The following is a 24,964-nucleotide window of genomic DNA, read 5'->3' on the forward strand; positions in this document are numbered from 1 at the left end:
TTTGCCTCCATTGTCTCATCTGTAAAATGAGTTTAAGAAGGGAATAGTAAACAACGCTAGTGTCTTTGCCAAGAAACCCCCAAATGGGATCATAAAAAGTCAGACATGGCTGAGATAGCCGAGTAACAATAACAGCAACAAAGAGAGCTGCTTTAAGTGTGAACTTTGCTTTGTTGATTGCATTTTAGTGATAATTCTTTTTTTGCACATGGACTAGATAAGGAACTCTAAACCTGCTTTGTTTCATTTGGCAGTGTAGTTGATGGACTCCTCAGAATAATGTCTTAAAATACATAAAATAAAATACATGAAACCAATTATATCAAAATATGGTTTCACTTTTGCAGATGAGCTAAGATGGAAAACAAAAATACACAGATGAGTAAATCCAAAGTTATTTAAAAAGGGATTGAGCAGCAAAAGCAAGGCTAATCAAGGAAAGATTTTAGAGGAGGTGAAATCTAAGCTGAGCCTTCAAAGAAAACAAGAATGCTGAGAGACAGAGATGAGGAAGGTGTGTATACATTCTAGAGTTGAGTGGGATATAGAAAAGGGCAACCTGAAGGCAACAAAATGCTTTGGGAAATGAAATGTTGAATATGAAGAACAACTAATATACAAATTTGGCTAGAATATAAAAGAAAGGATCCAGAAAAAGTGAGTGGAATAAGATCAGAAAGATGAAACTACCCATATAGTAGCCCCATCCCCATCTAGGAGGTCAACCCTTAGAGCAGATGTGTTCAACCCACAGTCATAAAAGTCCACTCATGCAGCATTAGTATAATTTATTACTATAATAATCATTGATATTATTGGGTTGCATTTTATTCTTAAATAAATATGAAACTCTATATGTGACTGTCAACAGTTATTGGGTTCTGTGACCCAGAAGGGCTAAAAAGTTGGAAATTCATGCATTAGAGGATCTATGAGATCTCCTTATTAAGCTCATACCTCATGACTAAGGATTGAATGATGTGAAATTTTAGTAGTTTATATCACCAATAACTCTTCCATACAACAAAGGGGCAATAGACTATCACAACCACATAATCCATTTCTGAAGCACAATTACCTAGTGGGAAAAAAGTTTTCTTTAATACATTGCATCTACTGATGATCTCTCTAGGTCTTCCTTTTCACCTTGGATTGCCTACAAGAAAATGCTAATGTGACACAAAACAATGAAAGGGAGCAGTGGGATAGAGTCAGCAGTGAACTCTGCCTGTAATTTTTTAGGAGAATATTTATCAGCTTTCCCTATTACAGTAATATGGTATAGTTGTATTATATTGGGAAGTAAAATCCCAGCCTGGGCACTGAGCTACTTGTCCATGTGTCTAAGGAATTAAAGATATGAGTTTTTGTACTCTTTCTTAATGAAAGTTGTTGTGAAATCTTCCTGCTTCAGTCAATACCATCTGTCAAGAGGAAATAGTGCTAATCACAAGAAAGTCTAACATGTCCTTAAAACACTCATTTCTTAGAAATATTATGGTTACTTCCACAAGTACTAAAACCCAATGTCATTTCAAAAGAAACAGATATACATCACTACCTCATCACCCTCACAAAGGTTGCCATACAGCTAGTTCATGTTAAAAATATCATCACAGAAGGATAGTAACCAACCTTTTGTTTTATCAGTATAAGGGACTCCCTTATAAAAATAATCCATCTTTTAGTGGTCAGTAATTTCTATGTAACTTATAGTCTTACAGAGTTGCCTAAAGACCCAAGAAGCTAAGGACCACATACAGATAGGATGTGTCAGAATCCACTTCTTTTTTACTTCAAAGTCAATTTTCATGCCACACTGCCTCTCAATATCATAAATCAAAAAGAAAAAAAATGATGGTCCAATTCACTTAGAGTCAATATGCCTACAGTATATTTTTTCAATGATAATAATTTATAGTAATAAAGACAAAATTATTTCAAAATACAAGGTTTTCTGAATATAGATTAAGTTTTGGTTTGTATGTGTGCTTTAGAAACATGAGGAATAAAACATTAGGAAACTTAGACTCTTCACCATACCCAAGTTAGGCTCTTTTAACCTTCTCTGAACCCATTATGAAAGTTCTCTAACCACAGATGTTTGAAGAGAAGTCTGATAGGGAGTTGCAGCTAGTGGTGCACAAGAAATGACTTAATTAGATTTCATTCTGATATCTACAGTACTGATCAAATTATTTTGTTAATCTGATAGTGGACTAATAAGAACTAGGGTGTAGGCACAATATAAAAGTAGCCTGAATTTCACATATTCATTCAATCTTGGTTTAGAGTCATTTAAGAAATAGAATAATCAGTTCTCCTCTAATATTTTAATGGAAAGCACTCACATGTGACAAATTATTTGTAGTGAATTAAATTTGAAGTATCAGTTCCCTAGTATATTCTTAGAGAGAAGAAATGGCAAGATGCCAATCAAAGAAGGAACTATATTCTTATGATATTATGCATGTTAGATGAATTATAACTACTATTCATTTTGAATCAAGTACTTTTTAGACCATTGTTGTTTTTCTTTTCTTTTTAAAATTTCATTTATTTAAGGCAATGGTATTAAGAATGACTTGGCCAAGGTCACATGGCTAAGCAATTATTATTAAGTGTCTGAATTCACATTTGAACGCAGGTCCTCCTGACTCCAGGGCCAGTGTTCTATCCACTGTGCCACCTAGCTGTCCCTTTTAGTTTTTCTTTTAGAGTGCTGGAATTGCAAGTTTAATATTATCATGGTAGTAACATCTGATTCAGACACAAGATCATCAATCAACACTAATTAGAATAGGTTTTTCAACTTTAAATGGCACCGTCTAAGACCATTCCTTATGATATGTAGTACCAACCCCCAAAATTGAGATATCTATTACAGGAGGAAACAGCATTTTATAAAGATGATTAATAAAATACCCCAATTCAAGCATTTCTGGTTTCAGTTTTGTTCTACACATAAGACAATACAGTTCAAACCAATAATGATGAGACTTCCTCAGGCAACTTCAAATGTGTTGCATGTCTACATATTTATAGTACAGTTGCTGCCAATTACCTTCTCACAACAATATTAACAGTTGAAAAAGGGTGGGGGGATTTAGAAAATTAAGAAAATTTAAGAATTTTAAAACCAACATAAAAGCTATAAAATATCTTACCCTAAAAAACTCTTTTGTGGAGCCAGAGTCTAATGTTCCATAAGCAATTTCTGTTTGTTTAGAAAGATCCTCAGCACTTTCAATGGGAGACACCATCCTCTCTACGGTCAGGAAGGCAGCTAAGTTAGCCGTGTAGGATGAGATTATGATGAGGGTAAAGAACCACCACACACCTCCAACAATGCGCCCCGACAGGGATCTAATAACAAGTATGAAATGGATTTGTAAAAATGAAATGAATGTCCTAATAAGAGGAAAACAAATTATCAGTTTTATGCAAATATTGAATTATAACATCAAGGACATTGTCAAATCATCCGTTTTTTGTATCTCTGCTTATTAATGAAACCAGTAATTATAAGTCTTTGAGGGATTGGAGGTAATGAACTTTTATGAGAATGCAAATGTCCAGACTTCAGACATCAGTTTATTTTGCAAGGAGATAGTTTCCAATTCTTCAGTATTGTCCTGAAAAAAAAATATTTCAAATACTTTGTAAAATTAGTGCATCAAATGTTGATCTTTTTTTCTTTTGTCCAACATTCAAAGGAATATGGATGGGAGAATCAAAGAAAAATATGAAAATTCAGATCAAAACTAAAAACCAAATCAGTTAACATACATACAAATGGATAAATGAACTCTTCTGTATTCAACCTATCTTTCTTTTGGAAACAGGAAAAGAATAGGATAAATCAGTGAAGCTACCCTGCACCTAATTGAGAAGAGTACCGTTTGAAGAATACCCTGCTTCAGTTGCTAGAAGAATATTCTCAACTGCCAAGCTCCAAAATACTTTGTGAAATGTAGTCACTGAGCACAGAAAGGAAATGAAGGTAACTTGTTATTACAAACAAATGCATTAGAAAAAAAAGTAGTTCCTATGAAGTATCTGATGTTTTAATTCAGTAGTAAAGTGGTTGAGTCCTTTTGTACTCCCAGTTTAAGAAAAAAGAAAATAGAAAACGCAAGGAAAAACAGATTGAACATATGCAAGAGTTTGCCAGAAAAAAAATGTAAAACACATGAAAATCAAAACTGCTTTGATAAAAGATCAATTCTCTTTTTTTTAGATTTTTCAAGGCAATGAATGGGGTTAAGTGGCTTGCCCAAAGCCACACGGCTAGGTAATTATTGAGTGTCTGAGGTCAGATTTGAACCCAGGTACTCCTGACTCCAAGGCTGGTGCTCTATTCACTGTGCCACCTAGCTGCCCCAAAAGATCAATTCTTAATAAAATAAGGCTTTTCAAATTTATAATAGAATTTGAAATCATCACTTTTAGGTTTATAAAAAGATTTAATTGTATTGCAAAAATGAGTGAAAACATCAAAGAGAATTATGAATGAAGTTGAGATATGAGGTATCCCTTGATCATTGATATAGCAAAATTTAGCACTGTTTTTAGAAACTCTATTTTTCCAAACAAACTAAATCATTCTTTGATTGAAACATTTTTTCATTTTTTTGGTTGAAGACACCCCAAATCCAAGAAAACAGGAGTAAATTCTAGAAAATATTAATCCCCCTTTTGGACAAACCTATAGAGGACATATTTTTCCTGGATAACATTCTTGGTGAGAGCTCTTGAAAATAATCAGTGATTTCATGAGGTAAATTATAAGAAGGGGATTTAGAAGGAAATAAAAAATAAGTAACAATAAATGGTGAGAAGCAAAAAAATAAAATAAAATTAGCTAGAAATCATCCTAAATTACCTTTGTGATTAGGGTATAAAGAGGGAAAAGGTAAAGTAAGTATGATAGAAAAACAAAAGGAAAATGCTGGATAGGGCAGAGTTGTTCTATTTATATTCAAGAAGGGATTTTTCTTTTAAATTTTGGGAAACCCCTAATTTGGGAAGAGTTACTTTAAAAAAAAAAGACCATTATTTGCCCCTTAACAACTGAAGCTTTAATTACATGGTAAGTGCCGTGCATTTAAGAAGGCAGATACAATCCCTGGTTATTAGCATCTCTTAAAACAAAGCTCAGAGTGCAGTGTAATTGCTTTTGACTTTATAGCCTCATCTGTAAATGGCAATATATTACTGGAATAAAAATATTTGGTTCTATTTCTATTATAAAATGTTAAAGACATCACACTTGCCTCTCCCATTGTGGTGCTCATGTGTCATAGATATTGGAGTGATATATGCTGGTTTGAAGCAAAAAACTGTCCAAAATACTTCAGGAAAAATTGAGGGTTTGATAATTAAAAAATATATTTCCCATTTTTCTGGGTCACTCTTTAATTCTATTCAACTATTAGTTATGTTCTATTGGATTTCAACAGAGGAAGGTGATTTGATAGAGGAAAGAGAATTCCATTTTATTTGGTCAATGCAAAATAAAACAATATTTGTCTTTATTCTTTAAAATAAATATCATTTCAAATTTTTTTCACTATATGTGAAAATAAAATGAACATATATATACATATATGTATAAATATATTTATATGATGTGATTTCTTTTTAATTTTCTCAATTATAATGGAAACTCAAAGTGAGTAGGGATTGTTTTGTTCAGATTTTGTATCCACAGTCCCCCAAAACATACTAGGCATTTAATAATTCTTGTTGTTTTAATGATTCAGGAATTATTATAACTACACATGAATATGTATGTATATATACTTAATTGCATGTTTGTTGTTTGCAAATTATATGCAAAATGATGTACATTTTCTATACATATATAATTTATATGATTTTCAAAGATTCTCTCTGAAAGTATTATATATGTATATATCTGGAATAGTGTACACATCTATGAGATTTGCTACTGTAGGGGTGGTATAGCTACCATGTAGTTTGAGGATCGTTGATGATAAATTTGGAAGTACTGACTTGCAGTAAATTAATCTGATTGGGTGTTCCCAATAAGTCTAGCATCAATAGTGACATCCACAGGGAGTAGGGAGCCACCAGGTTGCTTAAAGGAAACAAATTCACAAGATCACAAATGAAGTTGGTCAAAACTCCTATGCTAATCCATAGTGGGATCAGACCTATAAATATTTGACTGCTGTACTACTAATCTGAGGAAGATAGGGAGACCAATATGAAAAACCAACACAAACAAAATAAAACAAAATTGGAAATCAAGGAAGAACAGACCACCTTCTTTCATTTCTATGTTTTGATTCTTCCAAAAGGGTAAAGGAAAAGCTAATATTGAACTGAAAGAAATGATTTAATTTAGTTGATTCAACAAATCAGATCAGATATAACTAGCTCTCAGCATGCCCCATTAAAGAATAAATTAGTTATTATCTACCTTATATTGCATTATACTTGATTCACAATTATATTGTACATTAGAAATCTTTTGGTAAAAAAGATGATAAAGAATTTACCATCTCAAATATTAACATTTTTATATACCCTTTTGCTGTTGATGTTATTCTGTCTAGAACTCTCTTCATGGACTTCAAAAAAATGCACTGAACAATATGGAATCTTCGTTTTATACTGGAAAGTTAATGGTTTTTACTTATTTAAAATAATTCTATTCACAATCACAATGACCATTTTTCCTCATCTTTACATTATTCAAAACTAAAAATAACAGTTAAATGTGGGTACAAAAATAGATATGGTTCATGGAAAATTTGACTGCATATTGACATTCCATAGTATGAATTTCATTTTCACATTTCCAGCAATGGGCTTTTGTAGACACTTTCTCAAGAAACAAATTTTAAGCTCTAAGAAAAATAGTTTGCTTGGTTTCAAGACATCCCTTATAACTGATAAGTAACGGGAACTCTCCCTTCTTTATAAGCAGTATATATATATATATATATGTATGTATGTATATATATATGTGTATGCACACACACACACACCCATACATGTATATTCACATGTTCATTTACCACAGGCACCATCCAAGAAATGAAGATTTCTCAAAGAAAGGGGAAGAGTTCTGTAGCATCAAGCAGACCTCTAAGCCAGGATATTTATTTACCTTGCTTGTGTTCTTGCATAATGCTAGGGTTCACTCCATTTTTTGTCCTTTCCATGATCTCCAGTTATATTTAAGCTATCAGCTCTGTTGACAATCAGTTTCACCTCCCCAGTTAAAAAGCAGTAGCCAAGATAACAACAACCAGTCATGGCTTAGTACTTGAGGATAAAGTACTAGGGTCCATCCAAAAAAAATGTGATATTTTAAAAATTATTGAGAATATCATGATAAGCAAAAGGAAACTTACAGTCCCTCAAACATCAAAAATAATTTATGGAGGGCACAGTGTAACTCATTTCAATTTCTATAAATGCTTAATGAGTTCATATTCTAGGGCATGTTCTTAAACTAAATGAATCAAAGGAACTGCTCTGGAATTCAAAAGTGTAGCTTTAAAAACAGGCAAAAGTATTTTTGTCAACTATACAATTTTTAAAGACATTAAATCATAGAACACTTAACTCAATAATTTATTAATTGGATAGATATTGGATATTTTTGTGCAATGTATTTACATATTCTCTACTGCCTTGGAAAATTAAAGTATGGTTGGGCATTATGTTATATCTACTTTTTGTAGTTCTATCACATTCTCTTATGTTTTTTGAAATCCAGACACAGCTACTTTAGAGCCAATCAAACTCCTAAAGAGGTAAAGAAACCAACAACATAGGAATACAATAAAAATTTTCTCCAGCCCCCCAAAAAGAAAGGATTTCCTATGAAGAAAAGCTGTAAGGTTTCGCTCTTCAGGAAAAATTAAAACTGATCTTCTATCTCAAGACATAGCAGTCATTGCTTTTCTGTAACCATTCTGCAAGGCCTAAATCATTCAAGATATAGTAAAGTCAATGCCTCCCTAAGAAGGAGGTTCATAAAACTCATTGGATAACTGATTGTAATTATTTGAACTGGGCACTTATTTTCTTTTCATTCTTCACTTTAAGCCATTTCTTTCTATTATAAACTTGGGTGAATGAAATTTGGAAATGAAATAATTTCTTCGATGGGTGAGGTCAGCTTATTGTCACATGGTGATCCATATTTCCTAGTCCTTGCATTCTGGTGCACTCACATGGAGAAGAAATTATATAGATACTGTACAAAAGATTTCAGTCCTCTCTGCTACATCCTCATTGACACAGATAAAATGCCTTATTATTAAGGAAATATCCACAACTCCTTTTGGCTTTTTCTTCATGAGTTATTTCATTTTATCATTGTTTCTCATATATAATCATAAAATCCTAGAGTTGGAAGGCGTCTCAATGGTCATCTAGTAAAACTATTTGTCATCCAGGATTATTTCAATCATATTATTATAAATATTTTGAAAATAATTCATAAATACATCTGACTTTAGAATTAGTACATATTCCATAAAGAATATCAGATTATCAAAACCAAAAATGTCTCATTAATTCTTAGATTCCAACCCATTCCTGAGATGTAATTTCCTATATTATAATGCATTGAGATATATATTAGGACCAGAGATTTAGAGTTGAAAAAACATAAAAGATCAATTGCTTCTACCACTATCATTTTAAAGTACAGATATCAGTCTAGTCTTAACATCTCAGGAATAATGAATAAATGTGCACCTTATGAAGGATACAATATATCATTATAATTGAGACATATATAAATGATGATTAAAGAAGATATAGCCTTACTCTTAGGTAGGTGGTTTAATTAATTAGTTAAGCATTGAAACAGGTCAAGTTCAAATAAAAATATACCTGCTACCTGGTTATTATATCATATAACTAAGTCTGGAAGGATCCTGAATCAATAGTCCTCCATGATAGAAAAATTTGCTCTGTTCTATTTCTTATTTAGATTTATTCTCTGTTAATTTATTTTATATTCCTCTTTTACAGAGTAACTCCATTCACTGAGAGTAAAAGTGTATGAATTGATTCCATACTATGACATCCACATGCTTTTATTTTAATAAATCACCCTTATTACGATCCTAGTAAATTTTACTAGTTTCTCGGAAATTATAGTATATCACCTTTTTGGTTTTCAAAAACACCATAAGTGTGCAAATGACATTCATGATTCCATCTTATCTCATTGTTTGTGATAAGTGAAAAATGGGTCCAAGGGATAGGCAAAAATAGCTTTTGGGGGTGACCAGCTGCTTCCAAAGCTCTTGAATCAAGTTACCTGTTGTTCCCATATACAGTTCTGTGGTTTAGATACACAGATCACTGTAAAATAGGAATATGCAGCAAAAACACGGTACCCCTCCAAGAAGGCATGGAATGACAGAGACCTTATGCATTTTATAGCCTCTCCATGGTACTTACAAATTCACCAGAGAAATATATGATCAACACTTGATGAGTGCTGATCAAATATTTCACTGCCCAAGGCCAACGGTATGCCCTTCCAGGAGTTTGAAACTGCTTGGACGAGAAGTTGGCATCTGGTTTCATCTGTAGAGTAAATCTATAGGTACCAGGAAACATCTTTTTGAGACCTAAAATGCACAAAGTTTAAATAGGCATGTAACCAACCTTGGCGAAATATCGCATCCTTGCTGCATAAAGGCACCCAGGGAAAACCAGAGACTATTAAATATCCCAAATTCATTAGTTGACTCGTTACTTTGTGTTTCTCGTCCATCTTCAAACTCCTCGGTGTGCCACTCATAGGGGCTGAATCTGCTGACCAGGAATAAAACTACACTGACCCCAATGTAGGCAAAGACAATGCACATCCAAATTTCATAGGCTAAGGGATCAAGAAATGAGAACACTCCTGGTTTTGACTTCTGAGGCTTCTTGATCATAATTGAGATCCCGAGGCTCATAAAAGGCTTGGAAAAGTCAATCACCTCTTCTCTCACCAATGTAATAGTTAATGGAGCAATTGCAATATCGGCTTTCTGTAAAGAAAAGGAGATCAGAATAATGACAGTTATAATGGCTCCATCCCTCCAATTGGAGATGAAGACTAGAATAAGCAAAGAAATAGCAAAGATTATCTCATTGATAGAGTCTCAATAAAGGAGAAACAAAATAATGATTTACTCTGCAAATAGCCCTCCTTTTTTCAGTATATATATATATATATATATATATATATATATATATATATAGAGAGAGAGAGAGAGAGAGAGAGAGAGAGAGAGAGAGAGACAGTGAGATAGAGAGAGAAAGGTGGGGGGAGGGAGAGAGAGAGCATGAGAGCTTGGCTATGCTAAGCAAATATTTATTCTGAATCTCTGTTTCTCTGTCATACCCTTTCCAGAATTAGCACAAAGCATATAGCCATCTGCTTAAAGGGAAAGGAAACATAAACTTTGATGCATCTTTCAGTTAATCTGCTTTCTAAATAGTTTGAATTCTCTTATCTTTGAAAAGTTTAAATAACATGAGCTAGTTTACCCCCAGTAATATTATGAATCCAAATAGATGAAATTTTGGTGGGAAAATGCATCAACAATACAGTCGAGTAATTTGAATGAAAGTGAAAAAAAAATGCAAAGTATTCTTACCCCATACACAAGCTCTCCAACCATCCCGTTCCAAATTTTTGTATCTGCGTCCCTGGCCCCATACTTGCCATCCCCAACAATGGTTAACTTGTATTTGAATCCACAGTGTTTGGCGATTTCTGCAGCCAAATCCACACAATATCCTTCATATCGCTCATTGCCCTCTAGCATTTCATGATTTTTCTTCATCATGACGTATGGGGATTCCTGTTTAGGAAAAACTATTTTTCAGCTGACTGGAAGTTACTATGTTCATTATTTATCTTGAATTATAGCTAAGTAATCTCCAAAATTCTTATGAGTAACTCACCTACTTCTTTGTTCAATCAACAATATTTTAGAAGTATTCATTAGAAAACATGATGTAGTGATAAGTCTTAGAAGATATATATATATATACTTATATATATGAATGTATTATGTGCATGTGTTTATAGAGTACCAAGAGCCATTTTTGAAATGTTATATATATTAAATACATACCCTCTTACACACATACTTATTTATATATGCATAAATATGCACATACTGATAACATTCAAGCAAAATGTCTCTTAGTTGATTATCAAAATAATTGTTGTAAGTCTTAAGTCAACTGTAAATCTGAAAAACTTAATAGATATCACATGTAGAGTCACTTCTCATTTGCAAATATGTAGTTTTGAGCTAAACAAGTTTCCCAATACTTTTCCTTTTTCTTTTTTCACCACCTTTACATCAAATCTCTGATTACTCTCAGAGGAGAATGATAACATAGGAGCTAGAATTAAACTACATTCAATCATCATCAAATGACAAAGGTCAATGGAGTGGAAAACAAATTCTTTTTCTCTTCCACTATAAAATTATAAAATGCTAAAGATATAAACACTGTTAAAAAGGCTTCTAATACAACTTGTTCAATTTACAGATAAGGACAAAAATGGAAAAACCAGTAAAGCAAATTGCTTTATTATAAGAATAAATACATAATAACAAAACAGGAAATGGTATGCTGAGTCAGACCCATATTCAGTCCAGTACAGTAGTTTTCCTATCATCATAGTAGCCTTGACACTTATATAGGGATAGTATTCATATCAACCCAAAAGATTAAGCACCTAATTTCTAAATGTAATATCATAAGACTTTTCTATCCAATAACTTGACTAAGACTTTTATTTTCTTATTTATATTTTTAGGCTTAACTTCATAACCATCATTATCATGCGAGGTATTCATAAATATCTTTACTAGAAAATGCCTTTACACACAAAATCTCATTTATGCTCAACAATTTTCCTTGGGGGAGAATTTACAAATATCACCCTTATTAAAGATGAGTAAAGTAAAATTCATAGAAGGTAAATGGCTTGCCCATGATCTCATAGCTAATAACCATCATGAACCACGTAATCAGTACTCAGGTTTTCCTGACTCTAAATTCAGTCAACTATAGCATTCTGCTGAAAAAGATTGTAGGAGGTAGGCATAATGATGAATGATCTTTCTTATAACAAAGCATTTCAGTATATTCAAGTCATATGTAGAAAAGTATTCATCTTCAACCTAAGCTCTATTGGTTTGAAGGAGTGTCCTCTCCTGTTCTCACAATGTAGAGAGCATTCTGACATTTTATGCTAGTACAAGTGTAAACAGATTAAAATCCTCTTTAACATATTTACTATCATTTATTGCTAGGTTTGAGTATCCATTCTCTCCTGAGTTCAATATATGACAAAATTTTCAGAGGTCTTTTTTGGATGAAATCAATCAACATTTATTAAGTATTTACTATGGGTCAACTGAAGAGGCATAGGAGAGTTACTCTATCACTTAAAGCATGATATAAACATTACTTACCCATAATTGTTGTTGTCATAGCCATGATATGGTTCAGTTGAACCAGATGACAAAGAAAACACTGTCTTTTGTTCTTTCTCCCTAAGCCCCTTTATTCAGCTACCAAAAGAGGCCCCAAAGAATGGATTTGTAAAACAATTTAATTTTTGTTCCATGTTGAATTTTAATCAATAGAAGAACTAGTAACATGCTTACTGTTATGGTAGAGATGGAAAAATAAAAAAGCAAAATTGATATTTTTTTGCTCAAGACCTGAAGGAAACCTGCTTTATTGCATTACATAAACAGTGTAAATTCTATATTTTAAAATTAGAACATATACCACCTCAAAAAGAAAAATGATAATTGGGATATTTATTGAAAATATTGCTTTGATTCATATTGCATTTTATAATGGATAGTCACATTCTAAGTAGAAGTTGAATAAAATATTGTCTTTATTGAACTTTCTAAAAAGGAACAAAATCTAAGGTTAATTCTCATATCACTCTGAGCTACAGAGTGGGGAACAAATATATCAGTTTTTCTTTGAAAACAAACCAATTCAACATGGAACAAAAATTAAATTGTTTTACAAATCCATTCTTTGGGGCCTCTTTTGGTAGCTGAAAAAAAAGTGAGAAATTCCTTTTAGTAAATACTTTAAAGAAACCTAAGATTCTGTTTTGATAAATGACTAGTCTATTAATAGAAAATGAATTCTCCAGAAAAACCAACATTTACATCCACCTATCTGTATTCTTGTGGAAAAAAAGGTCAGTTAAATTTTATTTCTTGCATATTAGTTCCAGTCAATAGAAATGTTCTAACATCATAAATCGAAAGTTGGAAGGAACTTTGGAGGATGTTACACTCTCTTATTTTGCTTATAAGAGAATCAGCCCAGAGTGTTTGATTGATGCCCCCAGTCACAGAGTCAGGCAGTGTCAAATATAGTATATGACTCAAAGTTCTCAACTGCAGTTGAGAAGATCTGAGTTCAAATGCAGTCACATACTTACTAACTAGTTGTGTGAACCTGGGCAAGTCACTTAAACTTGTTTGCTTTTATTTTCTCATCTGTAAGATGATCTAGAGAAGAAAATGGAAACTATTCTAGTATCTTTGATAAGAAACCCCAAATGGGGTCATGAAGAGTCTGACATGAAATAGCACTTCATGAATACTCAATTTTCTAACTCTATCAAATAGGTATATCAATAATCCCACTACCATGTATCATGTTTCCATGAGCATTAAATATATAAATGAACATACAATTTGTAAATTATAAAGAGCTTTTAAATAGCAACTGTTACATATATATATATATATATATGTATATATATATATATATATATATATATGCATTTGTAAATAATTGTCCTAGGTCACCTGATCATATACATTTGAATTATCTCTGAAGTTTTTTTTTTCACATTTAAATATATGGTCTTCCCAACTAGACTTCAAGTTTCTAAAAGGCAACAATGTCCAGATGCTGAGAAATACTTTTGACTATTCAACATCAACTACAATACTTTGCAAATAAAGAAAATTTGATCATTGTTTTTGATGTTGATGATGACTAACATGTAATACTAATGACATTAGGAATTAAACCAGAGAAATATAAACCCCAGTTATCTTCTCACAAGAAAAGAGAAAAATAGCAACAACAACAACAACCACAAAGGGATACACAAATGCATATAATTACCAAGATTGTGGTGACAACAACAGTCTTATTCTCTAGTCCTGAGGTGTCATTTCCTGAAGGGATTTCAGTAAGCGTCACCACCATTTTATCCATTTCACTCCAATATCCAATCTGAAAAAGGTTGTAGGAGGCAGGCATATTGATGAATGATCTTTCTTATAACAAAACATTTCAGTATATACAACTCATTATTCCCATACCTAACATTTTTCACAAATTAACTACAGCTTTGTGAATGCAGAGAAGCAATGTACATATAACCCTAATAGAAATGGAAAGAAAACAAAAAATATAAAAGAATAAGATATGGTCATAAATTTTTGTTATTCATCTTATTTTTACTTATATATAGACACACAGAAATACCCAAGGATATTTTTGAAAGGAAAGCATTTGGAAATATAAATTAAACTTAGAAAAATAGAATTTTAATTTATATAGAGGACACTGAGACTATGAAATGCAGTATTTGATTTTTGATTACAACAGATTGCTCTTTGTCACAGAAATTAGTAGTCAGTATATGATCATTACTTTTTTTCCTCTCGTATTTTATTTCTTCTCAGTTCTGGCATAAATAAAAAAGTATCTCAATTCAATTTGTACTTCTTTAAAAGTAAATTAGCAGTTCACAGTACTTACCCAGAGTTGCTAGGTTTATGTTTGGAAATAAAAATTGGAGATATCTCTGTACTTTTGAATAATATTAAAATATGTTTGTTAAATATATTAATATTAAAAGACTATTAAAATCTTTACAAATATGCATCTATGAGACTTCTTGGTTTATCATGATACTGGATCACCTACCTTCCCACATAGCACAGAAGACAGCCTTTAAAACAGTCACTAAGTAATTTACCTTCCGAGGCCCATTAGTTTTGAGTTCCATGATGTTAATTGTATAATTTATTCTTTTTCCATTCTGGTCAAACTTTATATTTCCTGAAAGACCTTCCACTTGGACCTACATAAAGGACAGGGGAAAGGAACAACATAAAAATTCACCACAAAAACATGTGCCCTAATTATTTTTTATGTATTCCCAGGTAAAGAAAAAAATATTCCAAAGCTTTCCCTTCAGTTTTGAATGCTCCTTTCCATAGCTAAGATACATCTTCCTGTTTGGGAAAAAGGAGCATATGATGGAATGACACCCAGTCCAAAATACAGAAGAAATTTTGAAAAACATATTTTACACATCTTCAATATCCTATTAGACAGACAGACTCACCTGTTTTAGTGCCCTTTCTATCTCTACTCCTTGTCCCCAGGGCACAGCAGGGTTTGCAAGACAGTCTCCAGCATTTCCTCGCCTGGAGATTTCAATCCTTTGCTTACGCAGATTGCGGAAAGCTTCAGTCATCACTTGAACAGCATCGTAAGTCAGAGCAGAAGTATACTGAAAATAGATAAATGTTTTACATTAGGACAATGGAAGGCATCAAGAATTCCTGTACATTCATGGAATAGGTTTTATCTATAAAAAAATGAACTGTATAAAATATAAAATCTCAGTAAGCCAGAAACCCTTATATTTCACAGAATCAGATTGAGAGCTCTGAGACAACATATGGACTATATGGAGCATTTAATCCAATATTATTGTTTTACCCAATAGAAAAATGAGAATGAGAGAAGTTAACTAACTTGTCCATGATTATAAAGGTAGGGTTGAAGAATCTGAATGCAAGTCTTCAAGATTTTAAGTGCAGAATTTAATTCATTATGCTATACTTCCTGTCAATGCAAATTTAGTGAAAACATAGGATTTTAGGATTGAGAGGGAACTTAGACAACATCTTGTCACTTGTTCATATATATATATATATATATATATATATATATATATATATATATATGTATATATATATAACTAGAAGTAATCTCGGTCACTTAGTCCAGTACCTTCATTTAACAGATGAAGAAACAGACCAAGAGAAGGGGAGTTTGACCAAAGTCAATCAGATGTCAAATTAGAGAACTCATATTTGAACTCAGTTCTTCTGACTCCTAAATCAAAACTTTCATCACTATACTATTTAGTTCTATGTGCCCCCAACCACCACCATTTTACATTTGAAAAAATCAATCCTATAGAGGACAATTGAAAGAACACATCACAATTGCTCTGGAATCAGAAGACTAGATTCAAATCCTGTCTCTAATGTGTTCTATCTCTTGGACAAGAGATTAAACATTTGCACTCTCATTTTTGTTCATTTATAAAATGAGGGAGTTGAACCCAGAGGGTCTTAGAAATATCTTCCAACTTTAGAATCCTATGATTCTAAGTATCAGAGCTAATATCTTCTGACTGTATCTTCAGGGATCTTACCTCTATTCCATATAATATCTTTGCTTCCTTTTTACAAATGAGGAAAATTACATTTCACACAAGTTAAAAAGTGACAAAACCAAAATTCTAAATCAAGCCTTCTTCCCCCAAATTCAAAGGACTCTTTTCACTACATTTTTTTACACCACAGTTAGAAATGGTATAGAATTCTATGGATTGCTGTTAGCAGTAGCAAGGTAAAGATCTCAGGAGATAATCCAGGGGCATCTTCAGTATCTACTACTTGATGTAGGGTCAAGGGAAGAACTATATAACTCTTACTCCATCTAATCCCCCAATAGTCTAATGCTTTTTTTCTAATTTTAGAAGAGTAGAAATTGAGAGAGTTATGTAAAGAGAGAGGAGGCAAATCACTAATGTGCTGTGCTTTGAGGAATGCATAGATCATAGATGACAAATAGATGGCGCAGATGATAAAAATAGAGGTAAAAGATGACTAGATAGATATGTAGCATAGATAATAGATCAATAAATATATCCCATAAGACCTGAAATTCTTCATTGCCTTCTTCATGAAAGACATGAGATCTATTTCCATTTAACAAATTCCTACAAAGTAAAAACTTCTCTATAGGGGTTAAGGTAAAGTGGTATTTATTTGGTCTCATATGAGTTCTTTTAATCAGAAAGTTTTCTTTCTAACACTTTGGTGAGATCAGACATAAAGAAGGTAGTTTTTGATGTAGGAGAGAAAGAAAAAGGAGGTGTAAGGGTTCATTTTAAGTTTTTAAGAATCTAGGGTAAGATGATATCCAGAAAGTACTATTAAGGGATTAGGCACCTGAAAGCCAAGTATCATAAAATGGAAGTGGAAGATAGACTAATATCAAGGAGATATTTCACCTCAGAAATGAGATCTGGAAAATTTATCTTTTAAAAAGATATTGGAGGGGGGGGCGGCGGCTAAGTGGCGTAGTGGATAAAAGCACCGGCTTGGAGTCAGGAGTACCTGGGTTCAAATCCAGTCTCAGACATTTAATAATTACCTAGCTGTGTGGCCTTGGGCAAGCCACTTAACCCCATTTGCCTTGCAAAAAAAAAACCTAAAAAAAAACCACATTGGGGGATGTCTAGGTGATTCAGTGCATAGAGCACAAGCCCTGAAGTCAGAAGTACCTGAGCTCAAATCCCACCTCAGACACTTAATACTTACCTAGCTGTGTGGCCTTGGGCAAGCCACTTAACTCCATTTGACTTGCAAAAACCTAAAGCAAAAAGATAAGACATTGGGGGCAGCTAGGCCCAGTGGATAGAGCACCAACCTTGAAGTCAGGAGTACCTGAGTTCAAATCCAGCCTCAGAAACTTAATAATTACCTAGTTATGTGACCTTGGGCAAGTCACTTAACCCCTTTGCCTTGCCAAAAAAAAAAAAAAACCCAACTAAAAAAAGAAAAAAAAGACATTGGCCAGAGATAGACATAGCAATGAAGATATGGAATGAATAGAAACATACAGGGGAGTTATTCCCTCCTATTATGATCTTAACCTTATATTAATTCATATTCATAGAGATACAGCATGGAATAGTGGAAAGAGTTTTGGGTTTTATGTTCCAGTTATTCTCCATATTAACTCTGCTCTTGGGCAGGACCTTTAAGATCTCTGGTCCTTAGGTTTTCTCATTTTTAAAATGAGGTATGTGATAATTATATATTTATATTGTTTGATATTATAATTATAGACAGGTCTCTAATATAGAATCTTACAGGCTAAGTAGTCCCCAGTGCCTATAAAGCATATAAGCAAAGACATATATTTTTTGTATCTTTCTACTGGACTGACCTGTTATTTAAGCCTTTGTAAAATAGTTAATTCTTGCATCTCTAAATAGATAAAACTTCTGTCCAACTGAAGTAATCTGATTCCTTTCTCTTCTTCTGCCTCAGACAGTTAACTCAAACTCTAATGAAGTTTCAGATTCTGATAGAAATTCTGAGTCTGAGATTGATAAGCATCCCTGAGCATTTTGCCCCATCATATCTGGGTCTAATTTGAGATGCCACTTTCCACATCTGGCATTGAACATCTATTCTCTAAAAGCATTTTGAATATATAAATATATAAACTTCTTTACCTGAATCCAAACTTTTTGCATAGCTCCCAGATACAACTCCTTTTACTTTGTGTTAAGAGAATTTCTTGCATCTATGAGGATAAATAAGTTTCTATATTGCCATTTTGTGTGTATATGCTTGATTCTTTGTTTTTCCTTCTTGCTACTCACATAAGATTCCTAAATTAAGAACCTCTCATCTAATCCAAACCTTTGCTTTATTTGGTTTCATGGTTTGGGTTAAAAAAAAAATCCTGGATTTGGAAATTTATAGGAAATTGGTTCTCAGGAAAATAATTCAAAGAAGAATTTTATTATTATGTGAAGCATAACGCAGAAGTAGTCGTAAGTTTCCGTCAATTATAAACAGACTCCTGATATGGCTAGGAGGCTCATCTGAGGTCTCTTTCACATTTAGTCTTAAGATTTAAAAGCCTTAGAAATTTAATAATTCCCTTTGTCTTGTGACATAACAATCAAAACAGTGGAAATTCTTATCTTATTGAGCTCCAATTTCTTCAGCTCTCAACAATTTACTATCCTTAGGTGTAATAATTTTGCTGAGTTGTCCTTATCAACTCTTTACTTCCCATTTTAGTTCATCACTTCCCCTCTCTGACTGTCCTAAAACTTTCTACAGTGTGACTAATAGCTAGTAGTATAGCCTAAGTCTCCATAATTCCTAGGATCATAGGATAGTAGATTTAGGGTTAGAAGGGATTTGGGGACTATTCCAAACTCCTCTCCTTACTAAGGCACAAAGAGATTAAGTGTCTTGTCTGGAGTCACATAGCTATTAATGTCACAGAAATTGTTTATGTAGGAAAATATACCTATGGACAAACAAGTGAAAAATTCAGCTTGGTGACTCATTTTTTCTTTTGTTTTGATTTTGTCCAGACATATGATTTAATTGTTATAGAAAACTCCTGAAAAAGAAAGTCTATAAATGCAGACACAGTTGAGATCCAACAAAAGCACAACTACCCAAGACCTCTCTTACTTAGTCTGATAGATACCCATACCTGCTTGCAATTTATAATGATCTAAAGGATTAAACATTTTTATTTTTCTTGATGTGTAGGTATTTTGTGTGGGTATGCATATTTGCATGCAATAATTTTTGCATGTAAGTATAAATGCAAAAACCTTTAGTTTTTTTCTAGGAGAGAATCTGAATGAATTCAAAGAGACTATATCTATGAAAAGTAATATAAATTAAAATATATTAACCTAATAATATAGTGATATTTAATTTCATTTATTGGGACACCATGTGGTATGGTGGCAAGGACAATGATGCTGGACTCAAAAGGACCTAAGCTCAAATAACACTTCTGTTCTTTACTACCTGTGTGACCTTGGGCAAGTCACTAAAATGTCCTGGACCTCAGTTTTCTCATCTGTAAATTTAATGGTTTGAACTAGATGATCTCTTAATATTCCTTCCAATTCTACAAATATGAATTTTATTAGTATTTCAATGTTCTTTCTGCTACCTCAGTTTATTTCTACTAACTAAAAGTCATTCTAATTAACAGGTAGTTATGAGAAATTAGCCAAGATACTTCAGAGGTTGTTCAAAAATTTTTCATAAATTACTTCCCCATTTGTCTCATTTCCATTAATCTTTTTTTTTGGTGTAGTCATGGGGTCAAATAAGTTGACCAAGGTCACACAGTTAGTAAATATCGTGTCTAATCTAAATTTGAACTCAGGTCCTCCTGAGGGCTGGTGTTCTAGCCATTTTGCCACCTAGTGGCTCCCCATTTGTCTCATCTCAAATGATTTTACTCTCAATGATAGAGATGTAGGACACTATACTAAATTTTGGGGGTATAAGGAAATGAATAAAACAATATTTTGGAATTAAATATAAAGAAAATAAATATTAAAATATACCTATATACTAAGTATTCAGTTAATTAATTAATATTTACAAAATAGTTCAATGCAAAGTAATTTAGGAGTGAATGCAATATGATTTGCAGAGACCAAGAAGGATGCATCATAAAGAAATAGATCACATGAGATGAAAGTAAAGAGAGAGCATCTGAGATGAAAGTAAAGAGAGGACAAGTGCAAAATCATGGACATGTGTAAGGAACAAAAAGAATACCAGTTTAGTCACAGAGTATTAGAAGAATGATATCTGATGAGTCCAAAAGGTAGGCTGAGGTCAGGTAGGGTAGGGTTTAAAAAGTTAAATAAAGTTTACATGTTAACCTAGAGACAATAGGAAATTCCATGGAAGATTGATCATATGATCAAATCTGGCCTTAAGGAAAACTGCTTTAGCAAATATGTATTAGGATATTTTGGAGTTGGGAGAAATTTGAGGCAGAATAACAAATTAGGAGACTGTGGAAGTAATCTTGGTGAAAGGTAATGACGTGGTAACTCTGTAAATGAAAATAAGAGGTCAGAAGAGAGATATTGTAAATGTAAAAATAGCACTATTTGGGATTATAATTGGATTATATGGGTTAAAGAAGAGTGAGTTCAAAATAATTCAGAAATTTTATATAAATATAATAATTATATATAAAATTATATATATATACATATATATGTATATATATATATATATATATATATATATATATATATATATATATTGATCTTGGAGTCTTTTACGCAGACTTGAAACTTAAACCTATTTTTCATGACCACAAAGCTAAAAAAAAGAAACTTTGTTTTTATCCTTTACCCTAATTAGCTATGACAAGTATGAAATTCTTCTTTAATTTTTGAAAAGAGTTATTAGCAAACCTGTCACACTCCTGATTACATTTTTTTAAAACTCAAACCTTAAGCACCAGGAGAGCTAGCCAAATTGGAAAAGCTTTTAGAAAAAAATAAATTAACATTCAAGCATCAAATTATGTTAGATTTAGGTAAACAGATGGTGAAGTGGACTCCCACAAAGAATGAATGTGTCCCTTTCTTACTGTTTTTCCTTACTTCAGAACTTGTAGATCTAAAGATGGAATATTAAAATGGGGTTGCCTGGGATCAAGTCCTCTTTTTTATTATAACTAATAAAATATAGTGTTCTTCATTTTTAATTCAAAGTGATCAAGCAATGTTCTGGACAGTTTGAGATATGCAGCAACAGGAGATGATGATTGTATTCATTCAGTAGGTAGTCTTGTTCTGGTAGTCTTTCCCATATCACTGAGGATCTTTGCCAATATGATATTTTCTCTTCATGGTCTAATTTTATGGTGACAAACTTTGGTAAAACTAATGAGGAAGAGATGATGTTTGTCCTTCATTCCTGAAGAAGGCCTTGACCTCAGGAGAAGTGATGCCATGACAAGCACATGAATTGGATTTGAGTGAAGGGGAGGCTGGGCTAAGTCACAAATCTCATTTGCTCCTCCAGAGTCATCTGGATCCAGCGGCCAAATATGAATTAGGACAACTGGAGGTGGCAATCAAGGTTAAGTGATTTGTCCAAGGTCCCACAGCTGGTGCTGAGTGTCTGAGGCTAGATTCGAACTCCCATCCTTCTGACTCCAAGGGCAATGCTCTATCCACTGCCCCATCTATCTGCCCTTGTGAGGGAGGGAAATTATCCCCTGGATAACAGCTTTAACTTTCAACAAAGTAGAGGGGAAAGAAAGGAGGGGTCAGAAGGTGAGAAAAAAAAATTATAGGAAAGTAGTAAAGGAAATAGTCAGATACAAGTAGTCTATCACAGAATCACAAATTTAGAGAAGATATAAATGTTGGTCTTAAACTAGTCTAAATATTTCATTTTACAGAAGAGAAAACTAGGGTCTTAATATGCAACATAGAATAATGATCAGCAAAGTAAATTTCTTTGGGAACTTACACTAGATATTTTTATAGTTTCTTTTAATTATTTATTAACTTTAAACTTTACTTAAATTTCCATTTGGTTTGGAAAAAGTTTATGCATAATAGCGATTTCTACAAAATATATTTTTGTCAGGACAAAGCAAATAATTTTGATGTGCTTAAAATATCAAATACATTTGTCTGTCTGCTGACTAACTTCACAAAATGGAAAAGAGGACATTGCTGATCCAGAAAGATTTCTTGGGATACTGGGGAAAGGTACTAAAAATAAGATAATCTTATCCAAAAAAATGAAATGGAACAACTAGTTATTTTACTCCTGGGGCAACTTATGCAAAGGACATACTTTTATAAAAGTCCTTTGCACCTCCAAAGAGCCTTGTTTGACCTTGTGAATTCCATCAGGCTATACAATAGAAAAGACCTGACTAATTTAGACTAATACAAGATTGTTTAAAAGACTTGTTTAAAGACTTGTTTAAAAATTTTAAAAAGGTATCACTTGCTTCCCCTAAGAGTTTCTTGGGACATGACATTCTTAAAATGAGTTTCATAACCGGAATCCATGATCATTTTTCTAAAAAATCTGTATCTCAATTTAATTCTATTTCCTTTATAATCCTAAGAATTTTTTTAATTCACTCAAAAGTTTTATTTGAGAAGGAATTCAGAGGCTTCACTAAGCTGCCAAGGAGTCTGAGGAAACAGAAAAGAGTTAATGATCCCTACTTTAAAAAGCACATTCAAGTCAACCCAATAATGAATCTAATATATGTATACATTTCTGAGACTGACTTACTTTTACTAAATTCTGATATTTGCTTTTAATTTCAAATATTTTTTATTTTCATTATAATAATTGAGGATGAAAATATACTAAAGACAAAATCTGAAAAATCTTATGGAATCTCTGTATTATCAAAGTGCTACAAAATAGTAAAGTTAGTAACCTTTTTCTCATTTCATTTGAAATAGGTAAACATGTTAAGAAAATAAGATGTTTATTCAAAGGAAGATTTTTTACCCAGAAGTTACACAAATTTAAAATAGCACCTAAAATAACAGTTATAGACATTTTCTTAAAATTAAATGAATTTTCTTAAAATGATGGGGATCTCCTCTAGAAAGGAGTTTAATTAAATTTGTATTTATTGCTTTTTCTTAGAAGATTGCTTACAAAATTTCTAAGTTTATGTCAGTCCTTTAACTTTGGTTTTCCTATTTCTCTCTTTCAGCATAATAACTTCATGGTGTTAAAAAGACAGATATGCCCCCCCATCCCACCCCACCCTTTGTAGTCATTCTATGCATCCTTGGCTAAATTCTTGTTATGGTTCTCCACTTCTCAGGACCACATGAAATGATTTCCTTCATGTTTCCCAACTCTAATCCAGCACTCCTACAAGCTACCCCTCTGTCTTCTCCTGAAAAGTGAAGGGTCAGGGGTGATTTGTTGAACTGTAAAGACATAGGTTGGAAATTCTGAATTCCTGCCATTTCTCACCCATTTATAAGAAGTTCACATGAAATCTACCTGAAATATAATGAAAATAAAGCCAACATGGATAGTGAATCCCTGGGCTTTCCTATACCATAGATAAGTTACTCCTCAGAAAGGTCTCACCTAATTTCTTCTCCTAGCAATAGTCTCCCCAGAAACAGTTTCCTGGTCTCTCCCTGAGTTCTTAAATTTCCTTCTCTTTCAACCTCCTCATTTTTAACCCAAGTACCAAAATGCTTAATTTTATATATGTTCACATTTAAAGCTATTATTCTGTATTTTTTATATAAATTCATTAGAAATGTCAATCAAAAATAAACTTCCTTACTTGAATTCTGTCATTGCTATATTATTGAACATTAAGGTAACAACTATAGTATATCTATTCTTGGTTTTCTTGAGAAATGAACTAGTGTAGAAAATTTGTGGACATTTTCTTACAACTAATTGTTCATTCCCAGGAAACATTTTGGTGAAGACAATAAGAAACATTTCCATGCTTGTACTCAGTTGAAATCAATTCATTTGCTTGGTCTGTTTGTCCAGACAGCATTTTAATGGGGCATATCAAGTTCTTTAGCCTTCTATTTAAAATTAACACTGTCTCCATAATTCTTACAATAGAGCTAAATATATAGTCTTACAATACAACTCTTTATCTAATTTGTGGATTGATAGGATACTGTTGTTGTTTGTCCTTCATTCTTAAAGAAGATCATGTTGCCAGGGAGGTGATGCTATGACATGCATGTGAATTAGATTTGAAAGAGTGGGTTCTATGCTAAGTCACTAGCCTCACTTTCTCCTCCAACCCATCTCAATAAATTCTCAAATATATTGTGAAACTTCTTGTCACAAAATCTAGGAAGAGACTTGTATCTCTTGTGTATGACAGGATACACTGTGAACATTCAGCTGACTTTATTCCTTCTTTTTTATTATTATGGCTTTTTAGGTCACATGTAGCTTCAATAGTCTCAATTAAACATCACTCAATCTGACTTAACCTAACTTTTTTTCCAGAACTA

The 24,964-nt window shown here is 32.6% G+C and overlaps 1 protein-coding gene across 3 annotated transcripts in view; it reads right to left on the reverse strand.

Annotated features, from left to right (window-relative positions):
- Positions 1–24,964, reverse strand: part of GRIA2 (glutamate ionotropic receptor AMPA type subunit 2) — a 177,152-nt gene that overhangs the window by 25,131 nt on the left and 127,057 nt on the right. For all 3 annotated transcript variants that reach the window (XM_074229062.1, XM_074229061.1, XM_074229059.1), the window contains 6 exons: positions 15,428–15,595; positions 15,056–15,160; positions 14,194–14,304; positions 10,653–10,859; positions 9,670–10,040; positions 3,168–3,366 (listed from right to left, as the gene is read on the reverse strand). In XM_074229062.1, coding sequence (XP_074085163.1) covers positions 3,168–3,366; positions 9,670–10,040; positions 10,653–10,859; positions 14,194–14,304; positions 15,056–15,160; positions 15,428–15,595 — 1,161 coding nt within the window. The remainder of the gene's footprint in view (positions 1–3,167; positions 3,367–9,669; positions 10,041–10,652; positions 10,860–14,193; positions 14,305–15,055; positions 15,161–15,427; positions 15,596–24,964) is intronic.

The sequence above is a fragment of the Macrotis lagotis genome, chromosome 3 (assembly GCF_037893015.1).
Source record: "Macrotis lagotis isolate mMagLag1 chromosome 3, bilby.v1.9.chrom.fasta, whole genome shotgun sequence".
NCBI classification, from domain to species: domain Eukaryota; kingdom Metazoa; phylum Chordata; class Mammalia; order Peramelemorphia; family Peramelidae; genus Macrotis; species Macrotis lagotis.